Source organism: Microcaecilia unicolor, chromosome 4 (genome assembly GCF_901765095.1).
Source record: "Microcaecilia unicolor chromosome 4, aMicUni1.1, whole genome shotgun sequence".
NCBI classification, from domain to species: Eukaryota; Metazoa; Chordata; class Amphibia; order Gymnophiona; family Siphonopidae; genus Microcaecilia; species Microcaecilia unicolor.
The window spans coordinates 304814349-304831572 of record NC_044034.1 but is presented as its reverse complement, the minus strand read 5'-3'; the positions used below and the strand labels follow the sequence as shown (position 1 = coordinate 304831572).

At 44.3% G+C, this 17224-nt stretch overlaps 1 protein-coding gene across 1 annotated transcript in view; it reads right to left on the bottom strand.

The window, feature by feature from the left end:
- The window catches only part of LOC115469712 (disintegrin and metalloproteinase domain-containing protein 9-like), a 238436-nt gene that overhangs the window by 91993 nt on the left and 129219 nt on the right, over window positions 1-17224 (bottom strand). The window contains exon 11 of the mRNA XM_030202499.1: window positions 7888-8018. Coding sequence (XP_030058359.1) covers window positions 7888-8018 — 131 coding nt within the window. The remainder of the gene's footprint in view (window positions 1-7887; window positions 8019-17224) is intronic.

Below are 17224 nucleotides of genomic sequence, written 5' to 3'. Positions count from 1 at the left end.
CCTTCAAAATATGCTTACACAGTTCATGTACTAGTTTGGGAAAATCTTCTTGATCTCCAGCCTCCGGAATGCCCCGAAACCGTAAATTATTTCGTCTCCCTCTGTTCTCGATATCATTAAGTTTATATTGTAATTCCTCCATTTGGTTAGCAAAATCCACCTCCTTCTCTTTCATTTGGTTCATCAGTTCCACGTGTTCGTCCACCCGGCCTTCAAGGTCCTCCACTCGATTACCAATTTCCTTGATCTCACCTCGCACATTTTCAATGCGTTCCACAATGTCTGATTTCATGCGAGCTAAATCTTTACGGAGGTCTCGAAGCACTTTGGTAAACTGTGAATCCTTATTGTTACCAGTATCTTCGTCGGAGTGAGCCGAATCAAAATCTGAGGCCTCCTCCTCCCGAGATGAAGCATGGCTGCTAGCAGTTTTAGCATTGCAGAGGCTGCCATGCACTCCTGCTTTGGCATCCGCGATTTTCGATTTCTGTGACATTTCTTTTCTGTAACTACCACTTGTATATTCCTCCTGCCTTCGTTTCGCGGTAAAGTCCGCCGGTTATACAGTGAAAAAGTAGCGATTTTAGCGGGGCTGAGCCGGAGCGACGGGTTCAGGCTGCCATCGAGGTTGCTGATGTCACCGGAAGTCCGTAATGCATATATTTCAACGTCACTTAAAGGACAGAAAAACTTCACAGCACGTGGGAACTCACCTAAGTTGGGGAAAGGATGGGAGGCCGCCTGAAAGATCTTTCTAGCTTATAAAACCTCCTTGGCTACACTGCACCATGCAGCACTCCCACACCACCAGCACTGCCCTCCTGCAGCATGAGGTCTGGCTGGGGCGGACAGAGCCGAAAGCAGAGATGCCTGCGCGGTTTCAGCTACCGCTGCAGTGTTCAGTGGCACCGGCCTGGCCTCGGTCAGTGGAGACACACAACAGGGCTCCTCGCTTTCCCCTGGCAGGGTCACCATATTAACACAATTTCACATATATTTCTGTAGTTCTTCTACTAAACCTTATTCAAATTGTAAGTTATTGAGAACCATCAGAGGTGGACTTCCTTGAGAGAATCTTCTCTTCTATACGGGAAGCAGGTAAAATACCTAGGTCTTCATTGGTCCCAGAGTTAAGCTTTTTTGTTTTTTCTTTTCTGTAAATATTACTCTCTCTTTAGCTTTACATAATAAATTGTTTACTTATCTTAAGTTGTAGAGATACTGTGCATTGCACTGCTCAGTCTCCTCTTTTATCATAGTCAGGGATGTTCTTGTGTTACCATATTAGCCAGGCACTGAGACGGTGGCTGAAGTTACTGCTGTTCCTCCTCCTCCTGCAGTTGCTTTTTTAGTGCCTTCTGGGCCGCCATAATTTTTTGGTGTTCGCTAATCAGATTGCACTTCTTGCACGCAGCAGCTGCGGCACTGCTTGTGCTTCCATCTGCACTTGCGATGGCAGGCCAGGGGCGAGGCAAGGCATTTAAAGTCAGCCGGATCCAGTCTCCCTCACCCTCCTATTGGTTTAATTTGACCAACAGAAGGGCGAGCAGACAGAGCACAGGAAAACCGACCAACCCGTGGACCACAGCCAGTGTTGCCATATAAAAAAAAAATTCCCACCCAAAACAGCCCAAAACCTGCCCAAAAACCGCACACACCCCACCCCCGATGTCATCACCCCGCCCCTTCCGTCATCACCCCCACCCCTGCCGTCATCAACCCCGCCCCTTCCGTCATCACCCCGCCCCCACCGTCATCAGCCCTGCCCCCACCGTCATCACCCCGCCCAATACGTCACCAAACCCCGCCTCTGTCGCCGTTAGCCCCACCCCCCGCTGGCCGAAAAACCGCCCAAAACCCGCACGAAAAAAAAAACCAAGCCCATAAAACCGCAACCCGCCGTGGGCAAAAGTTTCCCGCGGCGGGTTGCGGAAAACCGCCCATCTGGCAACCCTGACCACAGCGATGAAAACCGCCAAAAAAGTCATGACCTGCGACCTTTTGCAGGGGGCCGTGAGAACCCGCCCAATTCCACAGGAAAACCATGGCCCTGGCAACTTCCCCCAGAAGTGCTCCAACATACTATGCATTGGTCCCTTCCTTTGTCAGCAATAAAGCAAACAGCACAATTGGTGCAAAGGAGTAATCCCACCTCACAGGGCCTTCGTTGAATCTCCAAAGATTTAGGGGGGCTTTATCAGATGTGCTCAGATTCAGGAAGCTAGGATTGCCAACTGTCTGGATTTTTTCAGGATTCTAAAATTTGTAAATTACCTGTCTCAAAGTCAGAAGGATGGCTAAGTGTATGGATATTTTTCAGAGTTTAGCCCACTTCAGCTGCTCTCCAATTCCACCCCCCCCCCCCCCTTTCAGTATAGAGGCTGTGGTAGAATCCAGCCAATGGGAAGGCTTCTAGTCACAGGAAGGATGGGTTGAGCTGCAAGGGCTCGGGGCTGTAGATTGGAAGCTGAGCACTGCATGCAGTGTTGCCAGGTGGGCGGTTTTACCGCCCAATTGGGCGGTTTTCCGCGACCCGCCGCGGGAAATTTTTGCCCGCGGCGGGTTGCGGTTTTTTGGGCGGTTTTTTAAGCTTCCGGGCGGCTTTTTGATTTTTTTCGGCCGCGGGGGGCGGGGTTAGTGACGTTTTTGGGCGGGGTTAGTGACGTTTTGGGCGGGGCCGATGACGTGGGAGGCGGGGCCGATGACGTGGGAGGCGGGGCCGATGACGGGGAGGCGGGGCTGATGACGGGGAGGCGGGCCCGATGACGTGGGAGGCGGGGCTGATGACGGGGAGGCGGGCCCGATGACGTGGGAGGCGGGGCCGGTGACGGCGGGGGCAGGGCCGGTGACGCGGGGGTGGGGGTGTCAGGGGCGGGGTTTGTGTTTGGGCGGGTTTTGGGCTGGTTTCTGGCCCGGATTGGGCTGGAAAAAAAAATTCTACCTGGCAACCCTGACTGCATGGAGTCTCAGAGAATCTGTAAGTTTTCTGGTGGGCAGCATCAGTACCAGCCCACTACCTGAACGAGCATCAGAACATCAGTAGAAAAGAGAACTAGAATGTGAATGCACTTGTGTACGTTTCTGTATTTCTGGTGAGGATAGTCTCATATGAACAAAGTTTCCCATTGAAAATCTGGGCTGAAGTGAAGAAGTTCAGTAAAGAGAAATTTTCAGCACATGGAATTTACCCTGTTAACTATTAAATTACTTGGGCAGCAAATTCCTTTGAACACTGTCCTAATGCTGCCGCTACTCTGCCTATATTCTTTCAGAAGCATCAAAAAAGGCTAAAATATTTTATTTTGCTTTTTCCAGTTGTGAACCTTTTTTCACATGTAAAACTTTGTAAATTTATATCTTGGACACATTGCCCTTAAATATCGCTCTTTCTGGCAGTGCATCCTTGGAATCTCTAGATTGTATCCGAGGCAATAGTGAACATGACTTGCCCAGTTTCCCTCGTTTTTCAGCCCACTGCTGCAGAGCTGCCAAGCTACCCAGCTTCATCCAGGAGGGAGACTTTTGTCAGTCCTATTTTTGAACATATATCCCAGTTCAGTGCTCTATGTAGTCCCTGATACCACCACTAAAATCAACACGTCGGGTCCCATAATATACCAGGATAGGGTTGCAGAATTCCAAGACTGGCTCAATATTTCTTTCCTGGAACTGGGTAACTTAGCAGCTCTCCAGCTCTAACCATTAAGCATATACTTGCATTTGCTCACTCACAACTATAATGTTATATACCCACAGCTACGCTGTGTACTTTTTTTGCTTCTACTTCTGGAGAGATAAATGATAGTTGGGGGTGGGGTCCCTGGTGGGGGTGTGGGGGGGGGCACAAATATATGTTTGCCTAGGGAGCCAAACCAAGAAACAGTATGTCCCTTCTCCCCCCTCCCTCCAAGTTTGTCTTCCTGCTGCTGCTCTGCTACTTATTGAGGCTCATATAGCCCAGTGCTCCCACCATTTCTACCTCCTGTGAGATAGAATGGGGTAATAATATTTTTAATTTTTGTGAGGAATGGAAACAGTGCTACTTATCAATCTGTGTATAACTCTGAAGGATAGATTTCGGAAAGGTGATGGTGATACAGAACTTAAGTTTCTTCAAATCAACACAGAAGTCAAAAGGAGAAGTGACAAGTGTTATAGGTGACTCTGAGAAAGAGACCAAGACCTGACATTGTTCAGCACAACCAGTGAGTACATTAATCTTAGTTGAGGGTATGCATTGCACAAATGTTTAGCACATCTGCTGGACAATGAGGAGCCGGTTGATATTGTATATCTGGATTTTCAGAAGGCGTTTGACAAAGTGCCGCACGAAAGACTCCTGAAGAAATTGCAGAGTCATGGAATCGGAGGTAGGGTATTATTATGGATTAAGAACTGGTTGAAAGATAGGAAGCAGAGAGTAGGATTGCGTGGCCAGTATTCTCAGTGGAGGAGGGTAGTTAGTGGGGTCCCGCAGGGGTCTGTGCTGGGTCCGTTGCTTTTTAATGTATTTATAAATGACCTAGAGATGGGAATAACTAGTGAGGTAATTAAATTCGCCGATGACACAAAATTATTCAGGGTCGTCAAGTCGCAGGAGGAATGTGAACGATTACAGGAGGACCTTGCGAGACTGGGAGAATGGGCGTGCAAGTGGCAGATGAAGTTCAATGTTGACAAGTGCAAAGTGATGCATGTGGGTAAGAGGAACCCGAATTATAGCTACGTCTTGCAAGGTTCCGCGTTAGGAGTTACGGATCAAGAAAGGGATCTGGGTGTCGTCGTCGATGATACGCTGAAACCTTCTGCTCAGTGTGCTGCTGCGGCTAGGAAAGCGAATAGAATGTTGGGTGTTATTAAGAAGGGTATGGAGTCCAGGTGTGCGGATGTTATAATGCCGTTGTATCGCTCCATGGTGCGACCGCACCTGGAGTATTGTGTTCAGTACTGGTCTCCGTATCTCAAAAAAGATATAGTAGAATTGGAAAAGGTACAGCGAAGGGCGACGAAAATGATAGTGGGGATGGGACGACTTTCCTATGAAGAGAGGCTGAGAAGGCTAGGGCTTTTCAGCTTGGAGAAGAGACGGCTGAGGGGAGATATGATAGAAGTGTATAAAATAATGAGTGGAATGGATCGGGTGGATGTGAAGCGACTGTTCACGCTATCCAAAAATACTAGGACTAGAGGGCATGAGTTGAAGCTACAGTGTGGTAAATTTAAAACGAATCGGAGAAAATTTTTCTTCACCCAACGTGTAATTAGACTCTGGAATTCATTGCCGGAGAACGTGGTACGGGCGGTTAGCTTGACGGAGTTTAAAAAGGGGTTAGATAGATTCCTAAAGGACAAGTCCATAGACCGCTATTAAATGGACTGGAAAAATTCCTCATTTTTAGGTATAACTTGTCTGGAATGTTTTTACGTTTGGGGAGCGTGCCAGGTGCCCTTGACCTGGATTGGCCACTGTCGGTGACAGGATGCTGGGCTAGATGGACCTTTGGTCTTTCCCAGTATGGCACTACTTATGTACTTATGTACTTATCCCCTGCTATAAATATGTCACCGCACGCCACTGCACGGAGGTAGTTCTAGCTGAGAGGACAGGGAGAGAGAATGGTCTAGGCAAGACAACAATACAGATGTGCATTCCATATTTCACATAGGGAATCCATGTCTACAGTAGGAAACCCAGATGCTGGAATTTATACTTTGTCCGAGCACATCAAAGTGTCTGCTTTAGAGGCGGCTGTGTAAATCCTGACATTCTGGGTCTCACAGTCCCAGCGCTCCTCCTTCCTCTGAAAGCATAACCTGACAGAATGCCTCCCCCCCCCCCCCCCCCCCCACATACACAGCACACTAGACTACCATCCAGCACAAACTCCCACTTTTCCCAGCAGCATCATACCCCCCTCTTAGCACAGACATCCACTTCTGAGCATACCGAAACCCCACCACCACCAAGACCCCTCCCTCTTTCCGCTAGTAGAGAGACTCCCTGGACCTCTCCCCTGGGTGGAGAAGGCCCCCTTTTGCAGACACATTGCAGACTCACCCTTCCTCCTTCTAGGACCCAAGGTCCTGAAAACCAGTCTTGCAGATGCAAGTCCTCCCACCCCACTTACTGAGTTCCCAGGCTTACTGGGGGATCCTGGTGAGTAGTGGGATAGGAGTGATGACCGCTTGCTCCCACTTCATGTCCACCACTGCACAAAATGGCCACCGAGATCTCTAGTGGTACTATTGTGATATTAATGCTAGGGGGGGGGGGGGTTCAGGCTTCCATATATGGGCAAAATGCTTCCGATGATATCACCAGAGGACTTAGCAGCCATTTTGTACAGCCGTGGATATAAGGTAGGAGTGATTGGGCATTGTTCCCACTCCACTACTCACCAGACACCCTCAGTAAAACCAGGGACTTGGTTAGGGGGGTGGGGACATCTCTGTTTAAGAGCCCCAATTCCATGTGGAGAGAGTCTATTCTATAATGGCATTTGGGCAACCAAGTTATGTTATAGAATACTAGCATAACCCAGGATTAGCATGCTTTATATTTAGGCACCTGGTGTAATTACGGGTGTCCAAATGCAGCAAAGTCTGCACAGTCATGCCCCTCTGTGGCCCCACTCTTATGAATGCCTTTACAGAATAGTGCTTTGGTGTTTTGCTGCCACTTATGTGTATAAGTATACAAAATACTGTCCATTTAAAGGTAAGTACACACTTAAACGCTCAAGTGGTGTGTAAATGTGGTACAAAGCGATGAGCCAGGATGAGTGCTCATATTCTTTAAGCAACACAAAATAAACAAGTCCCAGATGAAACATATAATGTAACGCTTGCTTGTAGATGTAATACAATAAAAACATTTGCTTGGAGATGAACTCAACACGGTCCATGTTTCAGCAAGCATGCTTTCATCAGGTGTCCTCATAAACAAAGAACAAACAGAATACATATAAGCAAGCGTTACTGTATGTGCTTCATCTAGTGGGAAAACAAGAAGGCAAACGAACCACTAGATCCAGTGTGGAACAGAAAGAAAAGTAGACCTTGTAAAGAAAAGCAGTTTTTATTGGTTCACCAGTGCTCCCAGGATTCACATACAAGTGTCCAACGTGGCCATGTTTTGCCACAATCGGCTATGTCGGGGGCAAAAAACCAGCTCATGGAGGACCTTAAACTTCACCAACACCATTCTGTAATATGAGTGCCTAAATGTATGCGCCATTTACACACTCAGATTATAGAATGCTAGCACTTACGCATTTGACTGTTACATATTTGTACATAAGTGGTAGTGGGATGCTAGGCGATATTCTGTAATCTTAAAGTGTAACTTGCCTAGCGTGCAATTGCAAGGGAGCATTTACATTAGTGAAGAATGAGTGTCCCCCAGTTACATGCACATATTATAGAATAGTGTCATTGACACACCAAAGTGCAGCATTTAGGCATGTGCACTTAAACTTGCCATAGACATGGCATAAGTGGGTGCACCTAAATGCCAACTTATATTAATATTTTACAACAGGATCTGGGTGCCCAGCATTTTAGCACTTGAACTCTTAGTGCACTTTATAGAATTGTCCTATATATATGTACATGCATATTTTATCAAATATCTGTGTACACTACAGCTCCATCCCTGCTCTCCCAACACTATGCCTCCAGAAATCCTTATGCGTGGTACAAATAAAGGCAGGCTCCGTCTTTCATTGACCCTTTTTTTTAGATGCACATTTTATAAGAGCCATTTTCCACATGTAAAACATGCATTATACAGGGAAAATAATTATACAATTGCCCTCTTAATTTTCTGGACAATAATTTTTTTCATCATCTTTAATCAGATAAAGACAGAAAAAAAACTTTACTTACGAGGCATATTTGTACATGATGCAAACTTTTTCTGTACAATGACAATACTCATCATCATGCAGAAACCCAAGGGTATGGCCCAGCTCATGGGCATATACAATTGCATTTGCTAGCATGTTGTTAGATGACAACTATATAAAACAGCAGAAGAGAAAACATTCAGAAAATACTTATATTTATAGTGCTTTAAAAATACTCCTATAAATAAACATCTAATTATGTCATGTAATAATTGCCTTTACTCCATGAATGAATTGATCATTTTCCATCAACAAGCAGGACTGAGTCAGGCATAAAAGTGAATGACATCAAATCTAGCCAGGATGGAACAGCTCTCCTAGAACTCAGAACTAAATGTGAAAGCTCTGAGTACGTGAGGCCCTTCCCAATCACAACACTCCTCAGCACTTCAGTTTTGTTTTTCCTCGCTGCCAAAATAATGTGAAAACTAAGCTCAATAATATGTACAAGAAGTTCACCTGTTGTTCTTTATAATTTCATTCCTAAATAAAAAGCCATTTAGGAGCTCATTTTCGAAACAGAAAAATGTCCAAATAGTGGTACAAAGCAGCAAATGGACTTTTTTTGCCAGAATATCCAGATTGCTAGTTTCGAAACTCATGTTTAAGACATATTTCTATGCAGTTCATATGCAGTGCATCAAAATCACAAGGAGGCATGTTAACATAGTAACATAGTAGATGATGGCAGAAAAAGACCTGCACGGTCCATCCAGTCTGCCCAACAAGATAACTCATATGTGCCACATTTTGTGTATACCTTACCTTGATTTGTACCTGTCTTTTTCAGGGCACAGACCATATAAGTCTGGCCAGCACTATCTCCGCCCCCCAACCACCAGTCCCGCCTCCCACCACCGGCTCTGGCACAGACCATATAAGTCTGCCCAGCATTATCCCCGCCCCCCAACCACCAGTCCCACCTCCCACCACTGGCTTTGGCACAGACCGTATAAGTCTGCCCAGCACTATCCCCGCCTCCCACTACCGGCTCTTGTTGGTGGCAGGATTTGGGCATTCCCAAAACTTGAATGTTTTTCTGCCATAATGGAACAAAGGAGAAACATCCGGGGCTAAAAGTTAGACGTTTGGTCTAGACCAGTTTCAATCACGACTAAGTCACAAAAATATGCCCTAAATGGCCACTCTAGGGATTAAAGCAGGACCCTTCCTTGCTCCCACAGTGATTACTGACCCCCTCACACCCACCCCCAAAGATGTGAAAGAAACAGTACAAGCCAGCCTCTATGACAGCAAGATGTTATGGCCAGTCCTATAGAGTAGCAAGCAGGTCCCTGGAGTTGCCTACTGGTCAGTGCAGTATAGAGAAGGGGACCCAAGCCCTTATCCTACTCTAACTGTTACACTTGTGGTAGTGGTAGAAAGTGTAAGCCATCCAAAACCCACCAAAAACCTATTGTACCCACATATAGGTGACACCTACAGCTATAAAGGACTATTATAGTGGTGTACAATTGAGTACAGTAGTTTTTTGATGGGTTTTGGAGGGCTGCCCATACAATAAAAGGGGATAATGATGAGATGTGTACTTGGGACCTTTTAGGTGAAGTCCACTGCAGTGCCCCACTGCTATGCTGGAATGTCTGTGATGTCTGTGTGGTCAGTCTAATAATGCTGGCCCTCCATACTTCCCAATGGCTTAATTTTGTGTGTTTTTCCTTTGGATGTTTTTTTTTAAATGATCCAATGAGATAGATGCACTGAGCACAAAAACATCTAGCAAATGGCAATTTTCGAAATAAAAAGACATTTTTCTGGTTCAAAAATCACTATGGGATTCTTTTACAAAGGCACGCTAGCGTTTTTAGCACACACTAAAAATAAACATGCTAAATGTTAGAGACGCCCATATATTTCTATGGATGTCTCTAACATTTAGCGGGTGCTAATCATTAACGCGCACTAAAAACGCTAGAACACCTTTGTAAAAGACCCTCTGTTCGATTTTGGATTGTTTCCGTACTTATCTTCTGTTCTCTTGACACCTCAGAGAACTACATCCTCGGGAAAGGCAGATGAAGAACCTTAAAATTACCTCACAAGTTATATAGATAAAAGTAGTGCCAAGAAGCTGCATACTTTTACACAACCCTCTGTAGATGGGTTCTGTGGTAAAGTGTGGTTGGAGCACAGACAGGCATAGAATTTATAAAATATGCACATACTTTTTATGCACATCATTTATGCCTGCTCCTGAGCAAGTGTAAAAGTCAATGCTTTCAATCTAGCCACAATTTGATTCATAGATTCAAAGCAGCTCTCTCACCTGTGTGTCCTTCTCTCTTTATATCTATCCTATACAGGAAAAACAAACTCCCTTTCCTATCACTTGCAGAGTGATCTGAGAAGATAGTAAGGATTTTAATACTGATATTGTAATCCACCTGGGGAAAGTGACCTGGCCAACAATAGCAAGTTTGGATCACAGAGAGTGTTCCAGAAGCTTGGGGAGAGACTCAGGTCTTTAGTTTTGAGTGCAGCTTTCTCTGAAGTTATTCCTATGTATGGGAAGGAAGAGGAAAGACTGCAAAACAGAGAAATTCAAAAAGTGGCTTGACGATGGTATAAAGAAGAAAGTTTTAGTTACATAGGAGGATGGGACAGTACATGGAAAAATAACAGGCTGTACTGCAATGATGGGGGGAAATGATCCTGGGGAAGAAAATCAGACAGTATGTTTCTAGACATTTAAACTGGAGGGTGGGGGTGACAAAGAGAAGCAAGGGAATCTATAAACTCACTCCCAGGAAAAGCATGGCAGCAGTGGGGAAGGTAATGTTAATATAGAAAACCACCTAAACTCACTCAATAACACATGGAAAGCAATGAGCACAAATACTTTCAGTCTAAGTAAAACGGTTCAAGATTTGAAAGTCCTAATGTTTGAGGAGGACTTGGATATTGTTGCTATTACAGAGACATGGTTCAATGATTCTCACGAATGGGATGCCACCACACTGGGCTATAATTTTTTTTAGGAAGGATAGAGAGGGTCGAAGAGGTGAAGGAGTGGCACTGCATGTGAAAACTAACATCACTGCGGCTGAAATGAAAGGAACTTGGGAAAAGGAAGAAGCTAAATGGATCATCCTAGAAAGAGAAGATGGAACCTGTATCCACATAGGTGTTATCTACAGACCTCCTGCATAAATAGAGAAGCTAGACAAGGATCTGAGTTTGGAATGAAAGGGGAAGCACTGTTGCTGGGGGATTTCAACTAGTCTGATGTGGATTGGAACTTCCTGTCGGCAGAATTGAAAAGAAGCAGAGAGATTGTGGATGCCTGTCAAAGTGCTTTGCTCAGACAACTGGTGATAGAACCCATGAGGGAAGGGTCAACGCTGGATCTAGTGCTCACAAATGGAGGAAGCATTTCCAACCTCCAGAGGGGTGTCAACCTAGGCAATAGTGATTATCACACTACATTTATTTATTTATGTATTGTGTCATTTATACCCCACAGTATACAGTAGTCAATTGTTTCAAAGTGGCTTACAAATAAAGTTGTAAATATACAAATTGTGATTGAACATAGTGTGGGTTAGTAGCGAGTTCATCTGAATCTGAGAACATATAAATGAATACAGTTATATGAGATTATATTGGCAGCAATTAGTGTTGAAGAAGGAGTGGATTGATGAATAATAGATTAACTCTCCATAGGGATCTTTAAATAGCCATAGTCCTTAAAGCATTCGTGTGTATAAGATGGGGTCTAGTTGAGACTGGCAATTGGTTGATTGGTTAGTATTAACAGATTCAATAGTTCGTTTGTGTGTCATCTTCCTGGAAGTGTTTTTTTAAAGAAGAAGGTCTTTAGATGTTTTTGGAATCTTAAATAATTGGTGATTTTTCTTAGATCTTTAGGTAGCGCACTCCAGAGTTGAGAGCCTAGGTAAGTGAGGTGTGATGCATGTACATTTATGTATTTGATACCCTGGCATTGTGGGGGGTGGTGAGTCAGATAGTTTCGGGTGTCTTATTTTGAGTTCCATATTGGAAGGTTGATTAGGGTTGTCATGTAGTTTGGTGCTAATCCAAGATTATTCTGTAGACTAGTGTGCATATTTTGAATAATATTCGTGCTTTGATTGGGAGCCAGTGGAGAGCTTTTAACAATGGGCTTGCCATAGATGAGTCTCATGGAGGTATTCTGGGCTGTTTGTAGTTTTTTGAGGGTTGAATCTTTACAGCTTGCTTGTACTCCATTGCAGTAGTCCATGTGGGTCAATACCATGGTCTGAGTTAACATTTTTATTTACCACCTTTTTGAAACAATTCACTCAAGGCGGTGTACAGTAAGAATAAATCAAACATAAGCAATAGACAATTACAGCAGTAAAATATTCAAATAATAATACAAAGTATAGAATAGTATACAACTTACAATGTCAACACAATATGTAATAGAACATTTTAATAGAACATGCGGAAAATGGATGTAGGAAAGTAGTTTCTTATTCGTTTTAGTTTCCACATCATGTTGAACATGCTTTTGGTGATGTTCACAACTTAAACAAGTTTATCTATGGTCAGTTCCTGATCTAGAATGACTCCTTGAATTTTCAAGTGATCTGCTATGAATAGTCTTTGTGCGTCCAGTTCAATTAATGATGTGGTATATTGCTTTCAAACATGCTGTTGTCACTCCACTTCTTAAAAAACCCTCACTTGACCCTACCTGTCCCTCCAACTATCTCCCCATCTCCCTTCTTCCTTTCCTCTCCAAATTACTTGAACGCGCTGTTCACCACTGCTGTCTTGACTTCCTTTCTTCTCAACCTATTCTTGACCCACTCCAATCTGGTTTCCGCCCTCTTCACTCTACTGAAACTGCACTTACCAAAGTCTCTAATGACCTGCTGCTGGCTAAATTCAGAGGTCTCTATTCTATCCTTATCCTTCTTGACCTATCTGCTGCTTTCGACACTGTTGACCACACCATATTCCTTGATACGCTATCCTCGATTGGATTCCAGGGCCCTGTTCTTTCCTGGTTCTCCTCTTACCTCTCACTTCGCACTTTCAGTGTTCACTTTGGCAGTTCCTCTTCAACTTCCATCCCGCTTTCAGTTGGTGTCCCCCAAGTTCCGTCCTTGGACCCCTCCTTTTCTCCATCTATACCTCTTCCCTTGGTACCCTGATTTCATCTCATGGCTTTCAATATCATCTTTATGCAGATGACTCCCAGATCTACATCTCCACCCCTGAAATCTCAACCGTAATCCAGGACAAAATTTCATCCTGCTTGTCTGACATTGCTGCTTGGATGTCTCAACGCCATCTGAAGCTGAACATGACTAAAACTGAACGTCTCATTTTGCCCCCTAAATTCACCTCCCCTCTTCCCCCATTCTCTATCTCTGTTAATGGCTCTCACATCCTCCCTGTCTCCTCGGCTCATAACCTTGGAGTCATCTTTGATTCCTCTCTCTTCTTCTCTACGCATATTCAACAGATCACCAAAACCTGTCGTTTCTTTATCTAAAACATTAGCAAAATCCGCCGCTTCCTTTCTGAATACGCTACCAGAACCCTTGTTCAAACCCTTGTCACCTCTCGTTTGGATTATTGCAATTTACTTCTCACTGGTCTTCCTCTCAGCCATCTCTCTCCTCTCCAGTCTGTCCAAAATTCTGCAGCACAACTTATTTTCCGCCAAAATCGTTATACCCACACTAGCCCACTCCTCAAGTCACTTCACTGGCTCCCTCTCTGCTTCCGCATACAATTCAAACTTCTCTTACTGACCTTTAAATGCATCCATTCTACAGCTCCCCATTACCTCTCCACTCTCATCTCTCCCTACATTCCTCCCCGTGAACTCCACTCACTGGACAAATCTCTCTTGTCGTCCCCCTTCTCCTCCACTGCTAACTCCAGGCTTCGTTCCTTTTCCCTCGTGGTACCTTATGCCTGGAATAGACTTCCTGAGCCTGTACGTCTAGCTCCATCTCTACCTGTTTTCAAATCTATGCTGAAAACCCACCTTTTCACAACTGCTTTTGGCTCCTAGCTACTACTCAATTGTCTCCCCTTGTTCCTTCTCACCCAGTACTTCCCTCACCCTTAATTGTCTTGTCTGTCTGTATTATTTTTAGATTGTAAGCTCTATTGAGCAGGGACTGTCGCTTTATGTCAGGTGTTCAGCGCTGCGTGCGTCTGGTAGCGCTATACAAATGTTAATAATAATAATTTGCGGTGGTGTGAGGTTAATAGCAGGCATTGGGTTTGTCTTTGATTAGTTTGAGCTTCCCCAAGATTGCATGATGTTGATGCCTGATTGTATTCTGTGTTTAATTTCTGATACATCCTTTTCAAACGGGATGTATATTATGACATTGCTGATGTAAATGTAAATGTAGTCGGTTTTTTTTTGCAAGTGTGTTGGCCAAGGGTGCTATCATTATGTTGAATTGTAGCGGGGATAGTAGTGAGCCTTGTGGGACTCCGCATTCTGCTTTCCAGGGCATGGAAGTTGTGTTTCCCATTTTTACTTGATAGGATCAAGTTGTTAGGAAGCCTTTAAGTCAAATTTAGCACGGGTCCTCCAATGCCAACTTTGTCTAGTAATCAAAGTAGTATCAAGTGATCTACCATGTCAAAAGTGCTCGACATGTCGAATTGAAGAGAAATTTTTTGCCTTTACTGTTTTCTTGTCTGAATTTTGCAAGTAGTGTTACTAGTACTGTTTTGGTGCTATATCCTGGTCTGAATCCTGATTTAGATTCATGGAGGATTGAGAAGGTGTTTAAATATTCCATAAGTTGTTTGGTGACTATGCTGTCTGTGATTTTGGTCATAAGGGGTATAGAAGCTACAGGTCTGTAGTTGGTGATTACGCTTATATTTAGATTCACATTTTTGTTTTTGGGTATGTGTGTTAGTATTATTTTGATTTTGTTGGTGGGGAACAGACCATGTGATAGCCAGAATTTCAGGTGAAGTGTGATTTGTTCAATGAAAGTTGTTGAAGTAGTTTCCAGTAAGTATCTTGGGCAAGTGTCTAGAGTGCACTGACTTGTAGGATTTTTTGATGGCTGTGTGTACTGTATCAGGTGTTGGAGGTTGAAAGGTTGTCCATGTTCTGTCAGCTATGATATGTTCCTGGGTGCTATCGAAGTCATCAATGAAGGTCTCCAGTGAGGTGACTGAGTGATTGATGTCCTTTCTTAGTTCAGTGATTCTGATTTTGAAGTGTGTGGCTAGATCTGTTGCTATAGGGAGAGGGTTATTTGTAGTAGCAATAGGGGGGTGTATTAAGCATCCAGCTTATTTTCGAAAGTGATCCCCGGCCATCTTCCGACATAAATCGGGAGATGGCCGACGATCTCACAAAAGCGGCGAAATCGGTATAATCGAAAGCAGGTTTTTGGACACCATCGCCGCTTTCCCGTTGCAAAGCCGGCGAAAACTCAAGGGGGCTTTCGGCAGCGTAGCGAAGGTGGGACATGGGCAGGCATGGGCGTGGCTATCAGATGGCTGGCTTTAGCGTATAATGGAAAAAACAAAAGCAGCGTAACAAAGCATTTTGCCGGTTTTACTTGGTCCTTTAATTTTCGTGTCCAAGCCTCAAAAGGTGCCCCAACTGACCAGATGACCACCAGAGGGAATCAGGGATAACCTCCCCGTACTCCCCCAGTGGCCACCAATCCCCTCCCACCCAAAAAAAACCCAACAAAAAAACTATTTTTCCAGCCTCTATGCCAGCCTCAAATGTCATACCCAGCTCCCTGACAGCAGTATGCAAGTCCCTGGAGCAGTTTTTAATGGGTGCAGTGCACTTCAGGCAGGCACACCAAGGTCCATCCCCCCCACCTGTTACACTTGTGGTGGTAAGTATTGAGGCCTCAAAACCCCCCCAAAACCCACTGTACCCACATGTTGGTGCCCCCCTTCACCCATAAGGGCTATGGTAATGGTGTAGAGTTGTGGGGAATGGGTTTTGGCGGGGATTTGGGGGGCTCAGCACCCAAGGGAAGGGAGTTATGCACCTGGGAGCTATTTGTATATTTTTTGTAACTTTTTAGAAGTGCCCCCTAGGGTGCCCGGTTGGTGTCCTGGCATGTCAGGGGGACCAGTGCACTACAAATGCTGGCTCCTCCCTCGGCCAAATGCCTTGGATTTCGCCGGGGTTGAGGTGGCTGCTTTTATCTTCCATTACCGCTGAAAACCAAAACCGGCCATCTCAACCCCGGCGAAATCCAAGCCATTTGGCCGGTTCAAACCGTATTTTCAAAAAAAAAAATATGGCCGGCCATCTTTTTCGATAATACGGTTCCAGCCAGCTGTTGCGCCACCGCCAAAATAGATCGCCGGCGGTCTATTTCGCCAGCGACGTTTGATTATGCCCCTCCATGTTGACTAGTTTGTATAGATTTTTGATATTTGGCTGATCTGAGCCTAATTGTTCATTGTAGAATTTCCATTTCTTGTGCCTTATTTTTTATTTGTATTGTTTCATTGTTTTTCTCCATTCCTCTCTGTTATGTGTTTTGATTTTGTTCCATAGTCTTTCTTTCCTTCTGTATATGTTTTTTAGTTGCATAGTTATTTGTTGAACCAGGGTGCTGGTTTATATCTTGAACTTTTTTTCTCTTCTTCACTGGGGCTATTTTGTCTAGTGTGGTTTTGCATTTATCATCCCAGTCAAGTAAAAAGTTGGTGGATTCCAATGTTTGCCATACAGTTTCTCCCAAAATAAATCTCGGTCTATCTTTCCACATATTTCATGAGTGATTTGTATTTTTTTCTTTGGTTCATTATTTTCTTTCCAGTAGAGAGTTAAGTGGAGTTTAAAGTGGTCGGACCAGAGGGATTCCTCCCAACTGTGGTTTCCTAATTATAAATTATGGTTTGGGGAGAATCTGGTTGCAGCTATGTCTAGGGCGTGGCCTTTCATGTGGGTAGGGGTTGGATGTCCCAGAGTTTGAGGAATTATTTTAAGTCTCTGGTATGGGTGTCTTCTTTTTCCTAAGTGAAGGTTGATATCCCCAATCAGTAAGATGTTGTTAAGGTTGACGCATATTGTTGAGACGAGTCCATGAATTCGGTCTGGGCATCCGATCAATTTCCTGGTGGTCTGTAAAAGACGACGCAGCAGATTTGACCATGCAGAGTTTCATCGTGAAGTTTGAGGGTGGATATTTGCAGATGAGGAGTTATCAACTTTGATACGGCTTCTGTTTGAAAGAAGGACCTGTATATCAGTGCTATATCCCCTTCTTTCTTCTTTTCTCTGGTCTAGTGCATGATCTTGTAGCATAGTTCGTTGATAGAATCATCTTTGGAATGGA